Source organism: Amblyraja radiata, chromosome 28 (assembly GCF_010909765.2).
Source record: "Amblyraja radiata isolate CabotCenter1 chromosome 28, sAmbRad1.1.pri, whole genome shotgun sequence".
NCBI lineage: Eukaryota > Metazoa > Chordata > Chondrichthyes > Rajiformes > Rajidae > Amblyraja > Amblyraja radiata.
In genome coordinates this window covers 21,531,035-21,544,387 of record NC_045983.1, presented here as the reverse complement: position 1 = coordinate 21,544,387, position 13,353 = coordinate 21,531,035, and the positions used below count along the sequence as shown (strand labels likewise).

The 13,353-nt window shown below is 40.8% G+C and overlaps 1 protein-coding gene across 1 annotated transcript in view; it reads left to right on the top strand.

The window, feature by feature from the left end:
- Positions 1-13,353, top strand: part of tmem132e (transmembrane protein 132E) — a 185,712-nt gene that overhangs the window by 151,490 nt on the left and 20,869 nt on the right. The window contains exon 6 of the mRNA XM_033046046.1: positions 10,271-10,476. Coding sequence (XP_032901937.1) covers positions 10,271-10,476 — 206 coding nt within the window. The remainder of the gene's footprint in view (positions 1-10,270; positions 10,477-13,353) is intronic.

Below are 13,353 nucleotides of genomic sequence, written 5' to 3'. Positions count from 1 at the left end.
TTTCTTAGTTTTGATGACCAATTTATGCCCCAAAAATGTTTTTTATTGACTTTAAAAAGTCGAAAAATAGATCATAAATGGTCGTTTTTTTTATATTAACGATGTTTTTGATATATTAAATGTGAATATACGAAAAATAATTAACTTGCCCAAAAATCACTACTACCATAGGATAAATAGTTGGGGTTTGTGAAAAGCAGTAGAGGTTTGGAGCCTCCGTGGTTTAATTTACTGAGGTACCGACCGCGATAACGGTCATTGTGACAATGGGCACCAAGCACAACAACCGTTACGGGATCTTTGCTAGGCGGAATACCGGACATTTTACTGTATTTTTCTCCTGGTATTGATGAAGATATTTCCCTGGATCATTATCAAAAAGTATATGAGGGGCCATATGAAGTTTATTTATGAGTTAAATATTCGTGACTAAATGTGGGAGAGATTTGGTGTCCAAAATGGTGGTAAAACAATGAAAATTTGTCTGTTATGAAACCAGACACATTTTCGGTCTTGAAGTTATCTAATATGTATCTGTTGTAAGGTTTCACATGATGGGTAGATTTTTGTTAAGAACAGTGTATTGATGTAAAAACCTGAATAATAATCTCGTTCCTCAAAATCTCTCCAGTATTGGAAAAAGACACATATACAATAGTGTACAATAATGACTGAAAAAATGTTGATGGTGGATTACTTTCATCATATTTGCTGGAAGGGTCACTGAAATTTTGCATCATCAATTACCACAAATAATATACTAGGCCTGCTCAGAACTGTACAGAGCCTTGAAGAGAAATACACAACTAACATAACAACAGCTAGAACACTGTAAAGAACTTAAGGAATCAGCTCAGGGTTGCGGTATTGAACAATTTGATGTTGAAATAGTATTGGAGAGGAAGATGGAATTGCTTGTTTTGTTTTGCTTGTTTCAGGGTTGAAAATAGTTTCGCCCTCACCAATGTTTAGTTGCAGGACATAGATCACCTAAAACTGCACATTGGTCAAGCAATCCAGCAGAGCAAGAGAAGGGATTGAACATTGCACAGTGAAAATCTTTAAACTCAAATTAGAATAAGAAATAAGAAGAGATTAAACTAATTTACAACTATAGAATAAAGTATAGAATAAGAAGAGTACCAAACGTGTAAAAGCATTGATATTGCGAGGTTCCATTAATTATAGATAAGGGATGAACAACTTTGTTGGATTTACTAGCAACAGAATTTGGCCCATCACATTCATTTTTATATCAGTTTAATATGTGAGAATTAGGGGCTAACAATTGGAAAATATAAAGCCATTACTATGCATTATTATATACAGCCACATATGCTATGGTTTTATAATTGTACAGTTCATATCTTCCCACTATTGTAAGTGGTAATCTGGGAAATGTTTATCTTTATATTAGGGCTTAGAAAATTTGAATGTAATCCTGGATCTGAACTGTTAAAAGTATCAAGCGCTCATTATTCCTGCACATGGAAGGTAAAAAAAAAAGATGATTTTATTTATTATTTATTCATTTTGGGGGAATCTGAATGTTGTTAGCAAGACCGCCATTTATTACACGTCCCCAATTGCCCTTGAGAAGACAGTGATTAGCTATCTTGTTGAACCACTGAAGTCTTCCTTGCAAAGGTACTCCCACAATATCGTTGAGAGGGAAGTACCAGGATTTTGATCCAGCAGCGATATCGGAAGGTAATATGTTTCTAATTCCAACAGAGGTGCTTCAGTGGGAGCCTGCAATGGTGGTGTTCCCATATGCTTGTTATCCCATGTGCATGTGCTTGTCTGGTCTGAAGAAGGGTCTTGATCCAAAACATTACCTATTCCTTTTCTCCAGAGATGCTGCCTGACCCGCTGAGTTACTCCAGCATTTTGTGTCTATCTTGTTTGTTATCCCTGTCTGTCTTGGTGATAGATTATGGGTTTGAAAGTGGCTGTTGAGTAGCCTGGGTGAGTAACTACATAGAAAGCACACTTTATGTCAGTATTGGAGGGTATGAATATTTAGGATACTGGATATGTTTACCAGTCAAGGGGCTGCTTTGTCCCGAATGGTGGTTGTTGATTCAGATGGCATAGTGACACAGCAATGTGTGCTGTTTCCAGACAGCTCCAGTGACTGGAATTGATATCTGACATGTGTAGTGTTGACATGTTCTCTTTTGGGTTTCCTCTCGAATCCCAACTGGTTAATTATCCAGTAAACTGTAAATTACTCATTAGGATATTTTTTATGGAAAAATAAATGAAAATTGAAGGGCATGTCTGAGGAGAATATGATGCAGGGATTCAGGGAAATAAAGAATTGTTCTAATGGAATTATTCCCTTGGAAGGCAGTATGGATTCAAAGAGCTGAATGCCTTCTCCCATGTCATTATAAACATAAATAAAATGTGCTTGGTTCATTGGGTGTTGGGGGATCTGCATCCATCCAGGAAAATTGATAATTTCCTGTCACACATTTGACTTGCAATGAATGTTAGGAGATGAGTAAAATCTGGCCCATTGTAACTTCAGTGTTGATATGGCAAGTCCAGTTGAGTTTCTGGACAGTGGTGACCTCGAGGATGTCAACAATGGGGTACTAAATGATGACTGTGGTTGGAGATTGTCATTGCTTGGTACATTTGTGTTGTTACTTATCACTTGTCAGCCCATGCTTGAATTTTAACCAGGTCCTTAGTGTGAGGTCTACCAATCATTTGACTGTTTTCACCTTGATGCCCAATTATCTTGGTTTTACCAAGACTACTGAAGCCATATTTGGTAAATTTCTGCCTTGATATCAAGGGCATTCACTCCAACCAGTGGGTATGACATCACCTAAACCAGGCTTGGTGAGCAGATTGTAGGAGAGTAAGCCTGATTGAGCACTGTCGACAACAGCTTTCATCATTTAACTGATGGAAAGTGTACACCTGAGAGAAAATCAGAAGCAGGGCCCAGTTTCATGGAGCCTTCTCACCGCTTACAGGAGGTGTAATTTACAATACTCAATAACACTCATGAGGTCACAATGAGATGTGCATACTTGACAAGGATAGCAGCAGAAATCAGAATCAAACTGGTCACTGGATCTGTTGGGCCCCAGTTGTGATCTCTGTGGCACCCCAATGGTTACTAATTACCTCAATGACCTGTCCAGAACAAAACAGCCCACCTGACTGGCACACCTTTTAATACCTTGAACATTTCTTCTTTCCACTACTGATGGTTACAATATGTACCCTCTACATAATGTGATGCTGCAGCTCAACATGGCTTATCAACAAACATTCCAAACCTATAACCTCAATTGCATTGGAGCATCAAAGGCTCCCTTATTTGCAAAGTTGCATCCAGGTCATACATCCTTTCTGTTTCCAATTTAACTCCATACATTTCCACCAACAGAATAGACTTAAAGCCAAAGAGAAAAATTCTGCTGCCTAATGTATAATTATTTAGATTTTTTTTAAATAACTAAATTTGTTGCGAAAATAAGGATGGAAGCCTTGAGGTTGTGTTTATTGATTAGTAGTTACGATTACTATTTATTATCAACACAATCACTGAATAAATCATTGAAAACCAAATCCTGTAATTGAATTGCCTCCCATGAGCATTACAAACATTGCACTTTCAATGTGGAACATAAATCTCCATTTAGAACATGAAACTTTGATAGTCCCTTGTCACTAGTCAGTAGTACCCTGAAAAGATGTTATTAATTTCTGCCAATGTGCTTTCCTTTTAGTATGTTCTCAACATTGAGATTGACTAGTAGTAAACATTGCAACGTAACAATAATTCTCTCTTTAACCAGTTCTGACAAAGGCTCTTCAATCTGAAATATTAATTCAATTTCCACCAATGCTTCTTGACCTGCTGAGTGATTCCAACATTAACCATATTTGAGAATTCCGTCATCTGGATTTCTTGTGGTTTTCTACCTCTTTGTTATATAATTTGTTTACTGATACACGTACAGTTTGCCAGTTATGAACATGAATCAAAGCACTTTGGATTGAAATGTGTTGACATTGTCAATGCCTAAAAGCTGCCATATTTATGCTTACATTTTAATTTCTATTCTGCTCGCTACTGAATAGATTCATCAAGGTTCATTTAGTTTTAGTGATCTCATAAACTTAGGTACTGTAGATGGTTTATGCATGCAACCTATAATGTAGCTACCTCATCACCACTAACCACGCCCCATCATATTAGTATAACTGTAGTATCCTCCCTTTGTTCCTCCCACACCTGAAGGCTGGATGCAGTCAGTGCTGGGACGTGTGCGCCATGTGCTATAATAAACTCCTAGTAAAGGTTACAGTGTGTCAGCTATCACTCCTTTACAGGTACCCACTTACATAACTAGCTTAAAATATTTTTGTGACGTCAAAATATATTATTGGTCTATTATAAGCATAGTCATGTTGGCTGTGTGTCCGTGCCATCATCTCTCAAAGGTCGATGATAAGATGTACTTGAATTTACAAGATTTTGCAGAGTAAACATACCAAAATACAAAAGATTAATTTTAAACATACCAATAATAAATTTACCAAATAAAATATGCTAACGAAGATTAACTGACTTTTAGGAGTAGTTTTAATTATCAGCAGTGTCACAGGACTGCATTTGTGCTAAATAGTAAAAGAAACAGCGTGCAATAAACAACCAATGAATCAGTTACGATTCTGCTAATTTGCCACATTTCATTGTTAATGGTAGTTGAGAACTAAATAGCTAACAGGATGAGGACATGCCAAGAACATACCCTCCCGTCAGTGATAGTGTGAGTACCAAAGGCAAGTTGAAGTATCAGTAATCATCTCCTGTACACAAAGACAGGGCGACTCCTGATTAATTATTGCCGAATCAATCCACTTTCACTTAATCACCACCAATCTGCTCGAAAATGTTCAAGTTAGTTTCGGTCATTGATTGAATTAAGGACCCCTTGGTAATCAAGGAGAAAACATTTAAATAACTGGAATTTTTATATAAAGGATTCTTGTTTGGGTTGCTGGAGATCCATTATTCCACCTTCAGGAGCTCCTCAGTACTCTGATCCAATCCAACCATCTTTAGATGCTTTGATAACGATCTTCTTTCCTTGAATATGACATTTGCTGACCATGGCACAATGCACAAATTCTCTCTCAGGTCTTCAGCAAATGAAGATCTTGTCTGTGTGTAGCATTCACCGACAAATGTCAAATTGGATTTGCACCACACAAGTGTCTGGCAATGATAATTTCCAATAAGAATATCTAAGCACTTATTCTTGAATTCAGTGACTTTACCAATACTGAGTTTCCCACGATAAACAGGTTGTCACCTTGATTAGCCATCCAAATGCTGTAGCGTCAGCAGCAGATTAATAATGCTAATAAATCCGCTGAGTTATTCCAGTAGTTTATTTTTTGCTCCAGATTTCAACATCTTCAATCCCTTGTGTCTCAAAGTAACTAATTTCCAGACCCTCAGCTAAAAGATCCAAGTCAAGAGCATGAACGAATACTCTCCACCTGCCTTGCCACAGGCCAGGACAAAGCTTAAATGACACTCAATTTTGACCTAAATATCTATTTGCTCAAACCACCAGTCCTCTTTTTACCACTGTGCGTATCATCTACTAATTGCACTCAGATACTCTCCAAGATTACACTGACAACAACTATTACCAAGTGGCAACTATTAAAGCCAGCAGAGGATCAACACCATGTGGCAGCTTTCCCCTCCACGTTATGCTTGGAACTTGGAATTATAGTGCCTGGAATAGATATTTACTTTTGTTTTGCTAAAGTCCCCCCCAGCTTCATAATACTTATCGTGATTCTCGTTCTTTCAAATGCCTTTCTTCCACTTTTCTTTCCAGATTCAGCTGAACCAGACTCAGACGAGTCTTCTGTGCATCAGCATTTCTATAGTGGTGTATCCTGTCATGGACAGCAGAATCAATTCGTATTTCAGAGGGCAATCTGTTTGTCAGCGTTTCATCATAAAGTATGATCTGCCACACAATGCTTGTTTCTTCATGTCTTGACATCTGAGTTTATCTGCTTGAGGTTAGGGTATGTGATCCATGATGATGTGATCCACTTTGTTTCATAAACTACGTCCCTTAAGGAAGACCATGCTTCATGAAAATGGATCTGGCTTCTATTGTGTGTTCAGGGGTAGTGAATAATCCCACACGTTCTGAATGACTACCCACCAGCACACTTGGAAGAGACTCACATTTTTTGCAGTAGTTTATGTGCACATAATGGGATGACCTTGTGGCACACTTCCACATTTATGGGCCTGTCCCACTTAAGCGGTGCGGGCTCGACGGACCTGGTGGTCTACTCTCGCACCTACTTTCTATGTTTCTATGTAAGCGACTTTTTAGGCGACTGCAGGAGACTATGCAGTCGCCACATGTTCGCGGGTGGTTGCCGGGTAGTTGCCTTCATGGTCATGAGTTCCCGTATTCTGGGAAGTAGTCGCGGCCTCATGTTGAAAAATTAGCGGCGACTAGAATTAAGCCGCCATGGAGAGTAGCGAAAATTCTCGTGCCGTAGGTGGGTCGCCAGGAGGTCCTAATGGGTTTCCAGGAGGTCGAAGGTTTTCGAAGATTCTAGTAGGTTGTAGCCAGTGCTGACCGGTGAATTTCATTGGCTCATTGGGGGGGAAAAAAACGTATTAGCAGTAGTTTTCAGAACCAAGGATAACCGACCCGTAATGTTAAATGTCCGCCGAGCTTTATAGCCATGTATCTCTGGCTTTTTAAAAGTTGTCTCCATTCTTTCTCCCCCCTTCTCCCTATTCCCCCCCCCCCTCTTTTAAACGACTTACCGTACACTGTTTTAACCGTCTTAATTACAGCGCGAACCTTCCTGTTCGTCGCGGTTTCTGTCTGTATCACCTTGGCTTTGCACCATGTGAATTTAACTCAGACAGCCTCCCCCCGCTTGCCCTGTCCCCTGCCTGCATAACGGGCTGGTAAAAGAAGCGATGTGTGTGTATTCCACTCTGACAGTCGCTGGCAGTCACCTGAAAAATCGCCTAAGTGGGACAGGCCCATAAGTGTAGTGCTTTCAGTGCTTGTGATCTGAGACTATCACAGGCTGTATAATTCTTGACACATTCTTCCAGGTCCTTGTCTAAGCCATGCCATTAGACGAAGAAAGAGAGTTAGATTTAGCTCTGAGGGCTAATAGAATCAAGGGATATGGGAAAAGAGCTAGAACGGGGTACTGATTTTGGATGATCAGCCATGATCATATTGAATGGCAGTGCTGGCTCGAAGGGCCAAATGGCCTACTCCAACACCTAGTTTCTAGGAAGCCACTGGCTATTGATTTTATGTTAACAATTTCTAAGTACCCCAAATGATGTTCCTCCATTCTTCTTCTTTGTAATTCTTTGGATGTAATTACTACAAATGTAGCCTCTCATTTGTGGACAGGTTGTCACATGGAAAGGATTTACATTCTCATTTTAGCATGGGAGAATTCGTCCAGTCCCTTGAAGAATATTAATTTACTTTCTTCCAGAACTAGAAGCATCAAATATGTGTGGGTGTGGAAGCATGCAAGTGGTATAGTACTACACCAGGAAGGACTCGCTACTCTGCTACAGATACCTTCCGTTGCTTCTTTAACCACTACTAGGCTAAGTGGGGCCCGTTGGGTCCCTGTCACACGGGAGGCCTGGTCCCCCACGCAACTCGTTTCCCCAACGCAATACTCCATCACTCACCCATAGCCCCCAACTGCGCAGGCGCGGCTCATTTCTCCTCATCCCCAGCACTCTCACCCCCTCCTCTTCACCCTCCCTCTTCTTTCACCTCGCCTCCTCTCCTCTCCCAATCCTTCCCTCAACTCTCCCTCCCTCTCCTTTCCCCTACCCTCAGTCACTGCCTCCCTCCCTCCATAACTCCACTCCCCTCCCTACCACCTTCCTATCCCCCACCTCCCTCACTCCTCACCCCCCTCCTCCACCACTCTCCCTCCTCACATCCTCCCTCTTCTTTCCCGTCTCCTCCTACCTTCCCCCAATCCCTCCCTCACCTCTCCTTTCCCCTAACCTTGTCACTCCCTCCCTCCCTCCCTCCATAACTCCTCTCTTCTCCCTACTCTCTCCTCTCCCTCTATCCCCCCTCCTCACCCACCCAAACCCTGCTCTCCCTCAATCCCCCCAGTCTCCCTCCTCACATCCCCCATTTCCCCCCCTCTACCTCCCAATCCCCTCCTCTCCCTTAATCCCCCCAGTCTCCCTCCTCACCTCCCCCACTCCCCCTCCCCGCCCCTCTCCATCCCATTGCGGGAGCTCTGAAAAGTGGTCTCCCACCAGGGACCTGGAGCTCCCAATGTTCCTGTCCAACGGGCCTGCGGCCGGAGCCTCCGAAGCTCCGAAGTCGGGTTGCAGCTGCGCTCCACCACAGCTCTTCCCGCTCCGAAGACGGCCAGGTCCGCAGGCTCCGCGAATGGAGCTCTCAGGTTAGTCCCAGCCGGAGGCCGCCGCCGGCTCCTCGATGTTAGGCCCAATGACATAGGGTCCCCGTACAGGGAAGAGATTAACGGTTTCCCGCACAGCCTCCCCCCCCCCCCCACATATACACAGCTAAAAAAAGAATAAAAATTAGCTCAAGACATACATTTAACAAGACAAAAATTAAAAAAAAGACAGATGACTGTAGTCGAGCCGCTGCCGTTAGGCGCCGCCACACACACATATCTTAAACTATTGTGGGTTCTTGAATACCTTCTCAAGGACATAGATTTTTCTCTTCTAATAGTTTCAACCAGAACATCATCTTGGTTGCATTGCAATTGTTCGGTCCCCTTTAGTAAAATAGTTTGGTCTTGGCATTCAGGGACGAAGATCACATGCGTAATATGCTTATGGTCTTCATGTTTCCAAATCCTGTTGAACATTTCTGCGTATAGCTTAAAACACTTAACTAGATGATGATGCCATCAAACTAAATATATTCTTCCAATACATGTCTATTTTGGTGTTAATGGTGTTTGATGAACCTCTTGACATTATCTCTGTTGTAATCAAACAGAAAGTGGCTGCACCAGTATTTATTTCGATATATTGATCTATAACTTCCATTTTAATTTTAAAATCACTGTATTTTCCATTATTACTCACATGACACTTGACTTGATCTCAGAATGTACTCTGTTATTACTGTGTTTGCCTATGTAAGTATTTACACAGATAATTCACCTGCAGAAATTCCATAGCGTGTTCAGAAGCCATCTCCATCCCTGTGATGTTTTTATACCTCAATTAAGTATTAGATTTTGAACATTCAATCATTTAGATTATTTGTCTTTGTAACTTTCTCTCATTTCCATAAGAGGCAGATTAAAGTGCTTCTGCAATGAAAATGTTTTTGTCTTGCATGACACTAATGTCTGCTAAGATACCAATTCAGTTTGAGCAGGCACACTTTTTGTTTTCACTATCAATTTAAATAATAGTTTACCTCCTGCACAATGGCACATTACGTAGTGGAAATTGGCCCTTATAGAAATCACAACCAAAAAACCGGGATACGGAATACAAATTCACTTTTTGGGAATTTGTATTTATAAATAATAAAATAAACACAAATGCAAAAGATACGACAAAAGTTTATTAATTTTTTGTTCAAGGATTCATGTTTCAGACAGTCAGAATCTTTTTTCCAAGGTGGAAATGTCAAAGTTTAAAGGAGATGCGTGGACAGGTTTTTTTAAGCAGAGGGTGGTGGATGCCTGGAACATGTTGCCAGAGGTGGTGGAGAAGGCGTGTACATTGTTTTAATTTCAGTGGTTATGTAAGAAAAAACAGTTAGCACATCTTAATATTTAAATTAATCTGATTCAGCCTTTCAAATATATAAAAGAAAAACCTTGCATTTCTACTGGCAAGCATTTGTTCTTTGTGTAATTGTTATTGATTTTGTTGAACTATCCAAAGTTTTTAACACAGTTCCCTGAAAACAGTTATTAATTTAAAATTTAACAATAATGCTTCAGAAAGATTTATTTCAATAATAAGTATTCCCTTTATCAACAATGGAATTTGGAATGAATTGTGAGGCAAATTAATCCAATTGTTTTATCTAGCAAACAATACATCGAGAATGGTCATCAGGTTTGAATGGTTAATGTTTCAATTTAATTCTGTATTTTTATGGACTTAATTTTGACTTTTTGTGTAAAATTTCTCTTTCTGCAGATTCCAATTGATTCAACCTCTTCTGTTTTCACACAGGTGTCCAAAGGTTGTGATTATGTGTTTGTGAGTGGTAAGGAGTCTCGAGGCTCAATGAACGCCCGGATCATTTTTGACTATGAATATTTAAGTGCTGCACTGGAGTTGACAGTTTGGGTACCAAAACTTCCACTGCAGATTGAATTATCAGATAGCAAACTAAGTCAAGTGAAAGGCTGGAGAGTTCCTATCCTCCCTGATAGAAGGTGAGTGGCCTGAATTTAACTGGTGTACTGTCAACCACTAAAATTAATATTGTTCATTTCTTCAGTGGAGATAAAGGGAAAATCTGCTGATTGCAAAACCTGCGGCAAAAATTCTGTGACAGAAGCATGTTCAAAGGATTTATTACACATCATTTGAGATTTATAATCCAAAGTGTTGAAATTTTATTGCATTAAGATTAGTGGAGTTCCATTTCCATAGACCCACCAGTTAAGACTTTCAGAGCTGAACAATGTTTCATTGCTGCATCACTTTACGATCCCAAGTCATATTGCTGTTACTTTTATGATGCTTCAAGCAGTTTAAAAGGAGCAAGTTAATCCATCTTTTTTTTAAACGAGTGCACATGGATGTTTTAGATGTTTGTATTCTAATTACGAAACTTAATTTAAAATGCAAAACTATTCAAATAGTTTCACAATTGACTTGCCAGTTCTTATAAAATTGCATTGTTATTACTCATTAAAAATATGAATCAGTTACAAATAATTAGTTTAAATTTGAGTTAAAAATATTGGTCTACTGTCTGTAGACCAATATTTGAATAGACCACTGTATTATCTCAGCATCATTGCACTCAAATATTAAGTGAAATAAATGCTCACAACACAGTCATTTAGATCACTTGTGAGTCTGCCTAAGAAGCCTTTATTTTATTTTTGTTACTTGTCCACGCAACTTGCTGATAACAATAAGATCACAACACAATGTTTCTCCATTCTTCAAGTGCCTTCGCAACAACATTATCACATTACTTCCTCCTTAATCAGGATAAAAATATACATAATCCCCAAAATCCAATGTTTAAACTGTAAAACAAACATATTCCTTTTTTTCAGTAATCTACCCAATGATTTTCTCACTCATTCCAAATGCTGCAGCTCAGTTTAAATGTCACCAGTCAGTAGTAGACTAGATGTAGTCTTCTACAATTCTTCGGTTTTGTTGGAAGGTAAGAGAACTTTGGGTTATGAAATATAATAATTTACTTAAGATTAAGATCATAAGATCAGCTTTTGCTTTTCCTTCACTTATACGAGACACTAGACTAAGTGGGACACGTTGGGTCCCAGTCACACGGGAGGCCTGGTTCCCCAATGCAACCCATTCCCCAACGCAAATTCCACCACTCACCCATACCCACAGGAACTGTGCAGGCGCAGCTCATTTCCCCTCATCCCCCAGGACTCCCCCTCCCCTTCTCTTCATGTGTGTGAGGGGAGGGGGGGAGGGAAGCGAAGGGGATTGTGTGGGAACGGGTGGGTGTGGCAAGGGGGGTGTGGGGTGGGAGGGGCGGGGAAGTGTAGGAGGGGAAGAGGGTGGTGTGGGAGTAGGGGTGAGGAGGTGGGTGGAGGGGTTGTGGGGGTGGTTGCAGGGGGGAAGTGGTTGTAGGGGGAGGGGGTGGGGGGAGTGGTGGGTGGGGGGTTGTGGGGGCAATGGTGGGTAGTGGGGGGAGAGGTGTGGAGGCGGGGGGAAGGGTTATTTGGATGGGGGGGGGGTTGTGGGGGCAGCGAGCATTGTGGAGCCGGAGAGGGGGAGGGTTGTGTGGTCGGGGGGAGGGATATGTGGGGGGGTGGTTGTGGGGGTTGGGGGGAGAGGGAGGAGTGGGGGAGGGGTGTGTGGGTGGGTTGGGTGGGGGGAGGGGTGTGTGGGAGGAGGGCTGTGTGGGTGGGGGGGGGTTGTGGAGGCGGGGGGGTTGTAGGGGGTGGGCTCTGGGCGGGGGAAGAAGTGTGTGGGTGGGGAAGTTCGAAATCATAACTTGAGATATGGAGGTATCCACACAAATTGCTCTATCCATATTATACATTCATCATGACTCAGCATTTCCTTTCTGCTTGTACTGTTTACTCAGAGTAGTTATGTGTATACTATTAATGTCTATCGCTGCACACTACTTGAGACCCAGTTGAATCTCCTTGGATTCAGCAAAAGTATCACGCAGCAGATGTGGCTTGTGAAAGTTATACATTTCCATACATTTAGATTCTCTGTTGATTATAGTTAACCTTGTTTTTTGGTGAGTAATGTTGCGGAGATTTTGAAAGATATCTCAACATAAAATCATCTCAATTTTCCATTCGTTGTAACAAAATTACACCAATGCCATAAGACAGCCTGAACAATTTGTTGATGATTATGATCAAAACAGTTAATTTACCAACAACTGCTTCAATTAGTATGTAACTGTTTCTTTCATAGTCCAATTCCACATTGTCTTATGATTCAGCAACTCGAGTTCCTAATGCTGTTCAAAGATGGGTAGAATGATAGTTGAGAAGTCCAAAACAGATTGATTTTATGCATTCAATGCTGTTTAACCTTGTCCCCAACTAGATAAATGCCTTCAGCATCCATCATATTACCATGTTACACTATTTCTGATACATTGGTAGATGTGCCATCTTTGGTGGGGGGTTCATCTCAGGATCCATATACACTCACAGATTCCTCTGCAGTGCAGTGATCAACTTGCCTCTCTTACTGTGCTTTTTCAGCTTTTTCTGTTTTAATTTCATGTTTATAGTGCCCTTTACGTTCCACCTAATATGCTCTGCTGTGCTCGGTTGCTTGAGTGTGCCTTTTATCTCTCATTTATACTGTCAACATATTTGATGATAGTAATCTAATGCACCCAGTGCAGAACTTGTTTAATGTAGAGTGCGCTACAAACTTGAAATGTTACAAACTCCATTACCAAAAATTCAGTACTTTTGAAATATTGTATGGAAATTCTGGACAGCAGAAGATCCTGAGAGTGTCTGAGTTTTGAGATCAACCTCCCATCCAACAGATGACACGAGCCAAGGCAGATTATGCATTCATGTCTTAGAAGTGAAAATTTGATCCATTGCATTCTA